Source organism: Oratosquilla oratoria, chromosome 31 (genome assembly GCF_046742065.1).
Source record: "Oratosquilla oratoria isolate Oo_2021 chromosome 31, ASM4674206v1, whole genome shotgun sequence".
Classification (NCBI taxonomy): Eukaryota; Metazoa; Arthropoda; class Malacostraca; order Stomatopoda; family Squillidae; genus Oratosquilla; species Oratosquilla oratoria.
The window spans coordinates 21,048,951-21,061,450 of NC_134807.1; the positions used below are offsets into that span (position 1 = coordinate 21,048,951).

The window sequence follows — 12,500 nt, forward strand, 5'->3', positions numbered from 1 at the left end:
ACCCCTTGAATAAAAAACAAAAAACAAAAACAAAACAAAAACACGCCCCATCCAATATAAATACAATTCAAACACATGAAAAGGATTAGGGACACAAACCTTTCTGAGAAATGATTAGATATATTCAATTACTGAACAAAGGGACTTTTTTCTTATTTCAAATTAGAAATGTTAACTGATATAATGAATGCACATTATGCTTTCTCGTGGTAAATACACAGTACCATTGCACTGGCTATCATGTCTCGTACCCCTAGGATTAAGGTTTCGTAAGGGTAAAGGTACCACAGTTTAAGAACCATTGGCTTACAGGGTTAATGCATTCTTTAGGAAACAATGATCATTGTTCTTCCTTCTACAGAAACTCCGGTTCCATTGTCCACCGTTTTCTTTTCTTTAGCTCAAAAGATTAAACACGTAGTCTGGATTCCTCAGATTCAAACGACCCTCTCTTTCTAAATAAATAGAATGCTAAGATGACGGGTATCCCGTGTGAGGGTTACCAGTTTATAAAATAAACGTCCGTTTGGCCTCGAATTTAACTATTACATAAGTGATCTCTAGCAAATACCTACTAATATGAGGAAGTGCACATAATGTGAACACATCACTAATATCCTACATAAGTTTCAATTTTATTTTTAAATGTATGCGATAGTTCACTGTAAATACTCCTGAAAATGTTAAATCCTTCCCAAAATGAAAAGAAAGGAGACTAAAGTAATTTGTGTATCAGAGAAAACGTAAGTAAAAGGGGTGACCATAAAATTGTTCATTGCCTCCACTATAACACAAATCGAGCCACTTATCATTCCTCATCTCGGTACCTTGAGGATAAAAGGCCACCCGCCCTGTTCTCCATCACATTGTTTGAGTTTGCACTTTCCAACATCTGACCTTCATCTCCCCTTTCTCCAAAACCTCTCACTGTCTACTTGTTCTAGTGTGATCACACTTCTAATATGAGTGTTCAGTATTAATTGCTATAGGCAGCCTATATTAACATTACGTGGTGATTTGGTGTCAGGAATAAAATAACTTCTATTTTCTTGTTTTGCATTTATATTGACAACTGAAGTTATATTGTACATATATTCAACAATAATACAGACAATGCTATATCATAAAATCGTGTGAGCCAGCAAATAATTAGCAATCTTTATCATAAGAATAAAAGTGGCACAGAGACGAAAGAAATTGTGGTTATTAAGAAAGGAAGCTTATTCTAAACATCGACAAAAAGTAGTAAAAAAAAGATATTATGACAATACAATTATCTGTTTACTAGAAGGAGTTATTATGAATAATAATTTGTTTAATGTATTAACTATTTTGTAAGTATCAGCTGAAGAAATTGTGTATGTAGGAATAAGTAGAAAAGAATGTATATTTATATAGTCACCCCTTGGTCAAATCATTCTTTCTTACAGGGTAAGCTATATTTCGTTTTCTTTGACAAATCTCCCTCTGACTTCGATACTCATGAACTACGTAATCTCTGGAATACTGTTTTTCTGGCCTTGTACAGCTAAATAATACACTATGGTTTGTTCTTTATGAACCCAAAGACACAACATTTGTAATGCTGTGTTGTAATACATGATTCTAAATGCGAATATCATAGTTACCAATATCCTGTGTTAGAAATACGTTCTCATTTTTCATACATTCAGTGTGGCATGCAGTCGAAATAGAAAATGAAGTAGAAGAAAGGAAATTTGGGGAAATAAAGGAAAATGAAGATCAACATTTGGACTGACCATGGAAAGAGGCTGGGCAAATATTATCTTCATTTTATAAGTTTGTCAGGTCTTCCAGTTTCCGTAGAAAATTGTCAAATTTGCCTTTAATGATAAATGTGTGTGCTTGTCTGTCTATTTTGACATGTGGCAACAGTGCATCTTAGTGCACAAGTTGATATCAATTCAAAATATGCACGGTTTTACTGCAGTAAGGATGACAGTAAATGTTAAATCCACGACGATATGATTTTGGTGTTATATTTTGTCACTACGTTTATTTGAAGTAGTGATGTTATTTTTTGATACTGTAATAAATTTTGAAATCCAACTGGCGTGCCAGTGTCAACCTTTTCACGTGCCATATTTGGCACGCGTGCCAGAGGGTTGCCCACCCCTGGGAATTAGAGTCACACTAACCAGAATGTTTTCTCTCTTCACAGGGGAGAGTGGGGGAGAAAAACAGCCCTTCCTTGGGGGCGTGGAGCCAGTTCGACTCACCCCATCTTGGGAACAGAGCAACGTCCCCCAGGACGAACTCAACTTCAAAAATGTTTCCACTTTCGACGTCATGGAGATGGACCAGGAGCCGCCCAAAGACAAGTAAGTGATGTCATTGCCATGTCTTTCCTCCCCCAAGTCGTTAAGCATGTAGTCAAAAAAGTCTTGTCATCTTGAGGTAAGTAGGATGTTTTGTTGATGTTCTTAAGTGTTGGTTTTTTCTTCGGTTCTTTGTGTTTGGAGATTTCCTTCTCAAATGTGTGTGTGTGTGTGTGTGTGTGTGTGTGTGTGTGTATACACATTTCAACAACCACAATACACTTTAATTCTAAGCCATCAAAGGCCAGCATGCTTGAAATTGAAATGTGGTACCACCCAGGACTCGAACCGGGTATCCTCTTGACAAGTGAGACAGTGACTTTCCAACTAGGCCATCAAGATTCTCTTGATGGCCTAGTTGGAAAGTCACTGTCTCACTTGTCATGAGGATACCCGGTTCGAGTCCTGGGTAGTACCACATTTCAATTTCAAGCATGCTGGCCTTTGATGGCTTAGAATTAAAGTGCATTGTGGTTGTTAAAATATATCTCTAATCACTGGGACCCATTCAGTGTTGTACATATACAGTATATATATATATATATATATATATATATATATATATATATATATATATATAATATATATATATATATATATATATATATATATGCAATAAAAACACTAGGAGCGTGTGGTTATTTACGCATATATATATATATATATATATATATATATATATATATGTATGTGTGTGTGTGTGTGTGTGTGTGTGTGTGTGTGTGTGTGTTTTCCAAAATATTCCAAAGGAGGAAAGTAATAGATTTCCAGAAGTTTTTGGAAAAGAGTGGCAATTCATCAGTTACCGAACGAAATTCTTAGAAAATAAGATTATGGAGTAATATAGCAATCACTTCCTCCGTTTTTCTGTATCTGAGAAGGAAAACTTTAGTCTTATTCTGAGTAAATCACTATAGTCCTGGTGATTGTCATATTTATTGAACGTATAAAGATTTGGGAACGTGGATTGCAATGTACAGTGTAATATAATCTTTATTTTATTCATTTATTTTTTATTTTTTATTACTGTTATGATAATGATGTAATCAATTTTCGTCCCAACTCGTGTAATATTAATTATAAGAGTCCTGATCTGACGCATTGCGTAATATATATATATATATATCTATATATATATATATATATATATATATATATATATGATATGCACAATGACAAATATGCTCGTTTAGTTCTCGGATAGCATAGCATAAGTTTGGTCATCCACAAGAATACATTAATCAATCATGGACAAGGCAATGATTAAGAACTACGGCGTAAAATATTGATTCTGAATAAATAGGACACCATAAATAGGGTCCAATTTCCCCTTAAACCCCCCCCCCCCTCATTTATCCCACCCATTGTCCATGGGGGACAAAATAGAATTTCTTTTAATAAAATTTGAGGTTGTCAGCTTCCTTGGTTCTAAACGCTGCGTCCATCGGTTTTGCCCCGTGACGTGATTAAGGTTTATCCATCACGTGCGACTAACGCGTGTAATTACATATGCACACACACGCGCGCGCACGTGCTCGCACACACACACACACACACACACACACACACACACACACACACACACACACACATTACACAACTCGTGGCGCGGTTGGTAGAGTTTCCGGCTGCCACTATGGAGGTCCGGGATCGAATCCCGCCCAGGGCTGAAATAATTTCAGTACCACTGCGCTGCGGGTTGTTACTCCAACTCTCGTGGGTGGGGAGTTGGGTGTGTGTGTGCGTGTAAGGTCACAGCATTACCTATAGATCGGTCATATACGAGCTCTGAGCTCTCTTCCGGGAGACCACGTGATCCAAAGACCATGGAGAATCACACACACACACACACACACACACACACACACACACACACACACACACACACACACACACACACCAAATACATACGGCATACATAAATTCACATTTAAGAGGATTTTTAGGAAGCCATACGCTTTAAGAATGGCGGCGTGATTTACCGTCTGTGTCGAATGGCAAACTCGCAGTCTGTGTCCCAGTCGGCTTGAGTAGGGGGAGCGGGGGGAATCGCACGTGCTGCACCAACCCCTCCTCTCCCCTCTCCCCCTCCACCTCCCCCTACCCCTTCCAACTTCCCCTTCACCCTCCTCTTCCTCGATTCCCCTTCCCCCCCTCCCCCACTCCTCCCCTCCCCTCCCCCACTCCTCCCCTCCCCTCCCCCACTCCTCCCCTCCCCCACCCCTCCAACTTCTTCACCCTCCCCCTCTCTTTCCTCCCTTCCCCCTCCCCTTCCCCTTCACCCTTCCCATTCTCCTCCCCCTTCCCCTTCCCACCTACCTCCCCACCCCTTCCAACTTCTCCTTCCGCCTTCCCTCTCCCCTTACTCCCTTCCCCTCCCCCTCCCTCATCGTCCTCTCCTCCTTCCTCCTTTCTCCCCTCCGCCTCCCACCCCCCCCCCAAAAAAAAAAATTATATATTATATCGCGCACGTGCTGGGGGTGTCGCACACTCCTCCATACTCCTTGGGTGGATGCGCGTCGTAGCTGCTCTGATGAGGGACGAGCCATTCTCACTTGGCTTAACTTGGGGTTGACTTCGCGGACGTAAATTCTCTTTCCTGTAGGGGAGGCGAGGTCACTTTGGTGGTGGTGGTTGTGGTGGTTGTGGTGGTGGTGGTGGTTGTGGTGGTTGTTGTGGTGGTGGTGGTTGTGGTGGTTGTTGTGGTGGTGGTGCACGCTTCATTGTTGCTCTTGCATGGTCTTACATAAGCCACCAGAGATGCCCTTGTTTCTCAATGTTGATAGGTATATATGTATCTGTGCACGTATGTATGTATGTGAGTACGTCCTGTTCATGTCTATATATATATGTACGTATTTATTTATGCATGCATTTATGTACATACATATATATCTATGCATGTATGTATGTATGTAAATACGTTCGTACGTATGTCAGTATATATGTATGTATTTATTTATGCTCGCATTTATAGACGTACATATGTACGAGTATGTATCTATATATGTATGTGTACGTACGTATGTATGTATGTTTATATGTAAGGGAAGGCATACAAAAAAGCCCAACCAGAAGTGAGATGCCATTCTTTCTAAGGATTCTCGTGGTGCAGGTGGTAGAATTCCCGGCTACCACTACGGCTGTCCGGGTTCGAATCCCGCCCAGGGCTGAAATAATATAATTATCGCTGCGCTGCGGGTTGTTACTCCAACTCTCGTGGGCGGGGAGTTGGGTGTGTGTGTGTTCGTTTAAAGTTACAGCATTACCCATAGATCGGTCATATATGAACTCTGAGCTCTCTTCCGGGAGGGAGATACTGTCGATCATGAGTCCAACACGTGATCAAAGACCATGGGCATGGAGAAACTCACACATACACATATATATATAATATATATATATGCGTAAGTAACCACTAGGAAAAGTAAACTAACGAAGCAGAGCGCTTTCGTATAATTACATCTTCAGTGCAGATACAAAGAAGGAATTATAAAATGAAGAAACAAGGTACAGAATATATGACATAGTGAAGAGGGCATTCGGAGAGGTAGTGGAAGAACTACACTACCTCTCCGAATGCCCTCTTCACTCAGTCATATATTCTGTACCTTGTTTCTTCATTTTATAATTCCTTCTTTGTATCTGCACTGAAGATGTAATTATACGAAAGCGCTCTGCTTCGTTAGTTTACTTTTCCTAGTGGTTACTTACGCATTTGTGAACACACGCTCCTAGTGTTTTTATTGCATATATATGTGTATATATATATATATATATATATATATATATATATATATATATATATATATATATATATTTGATGTATGTATATTGGGGAAAGAATATCTAGTGATGTAGAAAATCTGACTTTGGTCACGTAGACAGCCATGACCCCCTCTAATGAAATCTGAATTGGGGAGAGTGTGAAGGACTAGGCTGGAATGTAGTGGGCAGGTCAAAAGATATTAAAAAAAAAAAAAAAAAAAGGGGGGGGGAACTTGCGTCAAGAGGCACGAGGGGACTTGAACGAGGGGTAGTGTAGAGAGGGGAGAGAAGGAGAGAGTAAAAGAGAGGATGGTGATGGTAGTGGAGGTGGTTTGATGAAACTGAATTTGCATCTTCACATCATCCAGCCCTCCTTCCAGACATCTGTGTTTTGTGAGGAAGGTGAGGGGAAATTGGTTTGAAGAAAGATGCCAAGGTTGTAGGGTTAGAGAGGGAGAGAGAGAAAGAGAGAGAGAGAGAGAGGTGGTTAATGGTACATGGAGATCATAAGAGAGAGAGACGGGGATCGGGGAGTGAAGATGTATGTCCAGAAATGCAGGGAAAGAAAAAGAGAGATAGAGAGAGGGGGGGGAGAGAGAGAAAGAGAGATGATGAGGGGTGCATAGAGATCACAAGAGAGATAGACCGGGGGTTGGGGAGATGAAGGAGATGTATATCCAGAAATGCAGGAAGGAAAAGAGAGAGAGAGTAGAAAGAGAGCACGGGAAGTGGAATCGGTTAAAAGAAAAAGAGGAGAAACGAAGTTAGGAAAAGGGAAAGAAAACGGAGATAGAGGGGACTGAGGGGAATAAGCACAGAGAAAGAAGTTATAAAAGAAAACGGAGGAGGAGAATGGGGAACAGGTAAGGAGATGAGAGGGGAGTAGTGAAAGGACCGAGGAAGATGACATAAAGCACGAAGGGTCGAGAGAGGGGAAATAAAGAGCAGAATGGGGAGAAAGAGGGGAAATGAAAGGAGAAGAATTTTTGAGGATTCAACGACTCTGAAATCGTTACCTGAAGTAGCGAAGGCTGTTAACGAGCGAGCGTTTACGAGTGGTTGGTCCCGTTTGGCTAATTGACCCCGAGCGGCTAGTTCTGTAGGCAGAACATCAGTTTAAAATGTTAAGTCGTATTCTTAAATGAAATTTTGGGCCCCCCAAAATTGACGCGGAACTTTTGGACCCCCAAAATTGACGCGAATTTTTTGGACCCCCGAAATTGACGCTGATTTTTTGGACCTCCGAAATTTACGCTGATTTTTTGGACCCCTGAAGTTGACGCTGTTTTTTTGGACCCCCGAAATTGGCGCGGATTTTTTTGACCCCCCGAAATTGACGCTGATTTTTTGGGCCCCCGAAATTGACGCGGAATTTTTGGGCCCCCGAAATTGACGCGGAATTTTTGGGCCCCCGAAATTGACACTCCCCACCATAAGTACACGAGTTGAATGTAGATGATCATCATTAAAATGTTCTTCGTAGCCCAGAAATTCCATTCAAGAATACTGCTGTGTGTGTGTGTGTGTGTGTGTGTGTGTGTGTGTGTGTGTGTGTGTGTGTGTGTGTGTGTGTGTGTGTGTGTGTGTGTGTGTGTGTGTGTGTGTGTGTGTGTGTATGTATCCGTTTCATCGTGGTCACGTGCTGGACTGCTATTATCCACCCGGATGAGAACTCGGACCCCAAGCTAATGGTAATGGTGCGACTTTTCACACACACATACACACACACACACACACACACACACACACACACACACACACACACACACACACACACACACACACACACACAGTGCTGTGATGCTTTTCACCACTGGGCGGGGATCGAACTGGTACCTTTAACAGGCAAGCGCGGTGTGTATGTATGTATGCGTGTGTACACGCACACATGCTCCGTGTTATAATTAGGTGCCTGCAGGGCGTGCCTCTTTTTCCTTAGCGCCGCTAAGGCGTAAATAAGAGAGAGAAAGAGAGAGGGAGGGAGGGAGAGAGGGAGTTCTTGCTGCTGCGATAGAAGGAAGGATCGTAATGGAAGGTTCTTTGTCCCCGCGACCCTGACAACAGACTCTATCCAAGACACTTAGGGTTACGTCATCAAGTCCTTCCTTTACGAAGAGCTGGTGACACAGATTCAAACAAACCAGCTTAGCATCAGCTTGAATAATACTAACAATGGTCGGAGGGGTGGGGTTGGGGATTTATATATATATATATATATATATATATATATATATATATATATATATATAATATATATATATATATATATATATATATATCGTATAAACCGAAAAAAAAAACGATTATGTCTCTCTTTAGCGAACTTGCCGGCGCCAAAACGCCCGGAAACTACTGTTTGGCGACAACTGGCATACTGGTACGGCCCCTGCAGCAGCAGCTACCCAGGAGACGTCATCAGTCGTCCAAGTCTGGCGCCAGATGGAGCCAAGTTCTTGTAGAGGCTGGAGTGTTTACTCTCCCGGGCCGGTTGACTTTGTTTCGATATTAATGTGCCGCGTGCGATTCCATTTTGGAAAGTGTGTGTGTATGTGCACCAGTGGTCCCCAGACTTTTGTAAGCTGCGGGGCACTTCCTTCGTAAATACAATAGCAGGTACCCCCCACCCCCCAAAAAACAAAAACTAATTCACATTGGTTTTTCTAGATAAACACGAGTTGATGATATAAAAATCTCTTGAGGGACGTCTATGGCCCCCGAGGGCTACAGTTTGGGGAACATTGACGTAGATGAATATGTGTATGTGTGTGTATGCATATGACGAATTTTTTTATACGAACTCGGCGTGGTGATTGCACACGAAACGAGGCACTCCAAGCACTTGGGGTTGGGGTGAAAGGGAGGTTGAGGATGTCATCATCTCGTTTGCAAACACTGCAACACAAAAGGGTTAGGGACGTTGGAGGGGATTTCAGAACATAAAAACATAAAAAAAAAGGATAAGAATGGAAGAGACTGCAAGAGACCATAAAGCCTACATTTGGGAGTTCCCTGTACGTTATCTCATCTTCTCCTAAAACAACCAGTTGTTTCGTCGATTGCTAAATGGTTACTAAGTCTATTCCATTCGTTAACCACCCAGTTGGTGAACCAGTACTTGTCTATTTCTTTCTCAAACGGGGAGCTTGGATATGTGGAGGGGAAGGATATCTATCAAGAGGGCACCGTGAAGGCATTATCGTGCAAAGGGGAGATTGGGGAGGGGAAGGAATTGGCCATTAAGTACTCTAGCGCGCTTGGTTCTGGTGGCGGTGATAGGGGAACGACGATTGTAACGGTGGTAGTGGTGGTGGTGATAGTGGTGGTGCCGGTGGTGGTAGGGAGGATGAGGTGTTTAGTAAGCGAGGATCGGAATCCAGGAGTGATTCGGAGAGTGAAAATCATTATAATGACGAGGGTCGGGAGTAGGGAATAGGAAGAGGGGAGGAGGGGAGTGGGAACGAGGGGGAGTAGGGAATAGGAAGAGGGGAGGAGGGGAGTGGGAACGAGGGGACTAGGGAATAGGAAGAGGGGAGTAGGGAATAAGAAGAGGGGAGGTGGGGAGTGGGAACGAGGGGAGTAGGGAATAGGAAGAGGGGAGGAGGGGGAGTGGGAACGAGAGGAGGAGGGGAGCGGGAACAAGGGGAGTAAGGAATAGGAAGAGAGGAAGAGGGGAGTGAGAACGAGGGGAGGAGGGGAGTGGGAACAAGGGGAGTACGGAATAGGAAGAGGGGAGGAGGGGGAGTGGGAACGAGAGGAGGAGAGGAGCGGGAACGAGGGGAGTAGGGAATAAGAAGAGGGGAGTGAGAACGAGGGGAGGAGGGGAGTGGGAACAAGGGGAGTAGGGAATAGGAAGAGTGGAGAAGGGGGAGTGAGAACGAGGGGAGGAGGGGAGCGGGAACGAGGGGAGTAGGGAATAGGAAGAGGGGAAGAGGGGAGTGAGAACTAGGGGAGGAGGGGAGTGGGAACGAGGGGAGTAGGGAATAGGAAGAGAGGAGTGGAAACTAGGGGAGGAGGGGATTGAGAACTAGGGGAGGAGGGGAGTGGGAACGAGGGGAGTAGAGAATAGGAAGAGGGGAGTGGGAATGAGGGGAGTAGGGAATAGGAAGAGGGGAGGAGGGGAGTGGGGACGAGGGGAGTAGGGAATAGTAAGAGGGGAGAAAGGGAGTGGGAACGAGGGGTGTAGGGTAGCTCGGGGGATGTGTGATGGAGAGGGGAATGGTAAGGAATACTAAATAGTCAAGGGATTAGTGTAGAGAGGGTGAAGTGAGGGTGAGACGAGGGGGGAGAAGATTTGAGAGCAGAATAGAACAAACGAGCAAAGAAGGAGAGACTGAGAAGGAAGAATTAGAATGATAGAAGAATGAGAAGCAGAAGGAAAGAGTTGAAGAAGGAGGAAGAAGAGATGGGGGTCATAGAGGTAAAAGAGAGGTTTAGGAATCGAAGTTGAAAGGAAAGAGAGTAGAAGTCAGACATTATGAACCTGAAATTATAAGAAAATGCTGCGTTACTCTGGTCCGTAAGGGTGTAAAAGAAAACTGGAACTAAGTATAGACTCTGAAACCTACGGTGGTATTCTTGAAAAAAATTCTTTCTTTATATAAATCTTATATATATCCTTGGAAGGGAAAGATTTATAAAAGGAAAGATTTTTTAAGAATACCACTGTAAGATTTATACGGTCGTATTCTTAAAAAAATTCTTTCCTTATATAAATCTTATATAAATCTTTGGAAGGGAAAGATTGATCAAATACGGTGGTATTCATAAAAAAGAATTCTTTCCTTATATAAATCTTTCCCTTCCAAGGATTTATATAAGATTTGTATAAGGAAAGAATTTTTTTAAAGAATATCACCGTTAGACAGTCAGTACCCTGTGTGGGGGAGAGTAATAGTAGGAGGAGGGCGAGAAATAGGAGGAAGGGGAAGAGATGCAGCAGCAGGAGGAGGAGGAGGAGGAGAAGAGAAGGAGGAGGAGGAGGAGGAGGAGGAGAAGAGAACGAGGAGGAGGAGGAAGAAGAGGGAAGGAGTAAGGCAAAGGGGTAAGGAACAATGGGAGCGTGGAGATCGTAAGATATATGAATGGGGGTGGAGATGTTGTCGGGAGAGCTACGGCGGGGGAGGAAAGGGATGTCCTGGGGGAGACCGATAAGGAGCGGCGGGGGGTTGCCACAGGGCCGGGGCGGGGGGGGGGGGGAGAGTGAGCAATGACATAGGGGGGGGAGGAGGAGGAGGAAGAAGAAGAGGAGATGACAGAATGGATACGGAGCCCGAAGAAGTGATTCACTCTCTATCTCTCTCTCTCTCTCTCTCTCTCTCTCTCTCTCTCTCTCTCTCTCTCTCTCTCTCTCTCTCTCTCTCTCTCTCTCACACACACACACACACACACACACACACGCACACACACACACACACACACACACACACACACACACACACACACACACACACACACACACACACACACACACACACAATGAAAAGAACAAATATATATTATAGGCTTATTTACGTAATATTGTGTAACGTGAAGCTTATATCATAAAAGGCAAAAATGTCGCGTAACTGTTTGTGTGTGTGTGTGTGTGTGTTTGCATTTTCTGAGTATTGGAATAATTTTAGGTCGCGACCCCTATGTTTAAACTTACTGATCGAGGTGGTTAAAGAGAGAGGAAGTTCTTCAAGAAGATAAACTAAGGCGAATGGAGTGGTGGAGGGGAATCGAGGAGGTGGGGAAAGGAGGAGGAGGAGGAGGAGGAAAGAGGAAGATAAGGAGAAGGAAAGAGGAAGATAAGAAGGAGGAAAGAGGAGAAAGAAGAGTACGGTAGAGGAGGTGGGATAGGAGGTAGAGGAGGAGGAAGAGGAGTAGGTGTAGCAGGAAGAAGATTGTGTTAGAGGAGGAGGAGGAGGAACGTGGTACAAGAGGAAGAGAACTGTGATAGAGGAGGAGGTGGAAGAAGAGTGTGGTAGAGGAGGAGGAGGAGTGTGTTACAGGAGGAATAGTGTGATAGAGAAGAGAAGGAAGAGGAACAGGAGGATGAGGACGAGTGTGGTAGATTACAAAGGCAAAGGATTACAAAGGCAAAGCATGCCGACAGGAGACCTTTTGATCCATATCTAGGTCGGATGCAAAAAAAAAAAAAAAAAAAAATCATATTAATAATAAATTAAAACTATAACAATGTAAATAACAATTAAAATACATAAATAAATGCATTGGTATAGTTGAATAACAAACAAACAGGTAAATAGTAAATGATAATAAATTGACATATAACTAATAATAAATGAAAATCAGACAGACAAATTATAACAAAACAAAAACAAATAATATAATATAAATTATAATAATTACAGCATCTTACTTAGGTATTTATCTAAATGATTCTTAAAG

General features: G+C 42.8%; 1 protein-coding gene across 2 annotated transcripts in view; it reads left to right on the forward strand.

Moving 5' to 3' along the window:
- The window catches only part of Ent2 (Equilibrative nucleoside transporter 2), a 1,314,811-nt gene that overhangs the window by 1,088,229 nt on the left and 214,082 nt on the right, over positions 1-12,500 (forward strand). For both annotated transcript variants that reach the window (XM_076213392.1, XM_076213393.1), the window contains one exon: positions 2,183-2,342. In XM_076213392.1, coding sequence (XP_076069507.1) covers positions 2,183-2,342 — 160 coding nt within the window. The remainder of the gene's footprint in view (positions 1-2,182; positions 2,343-12,500) is intronic.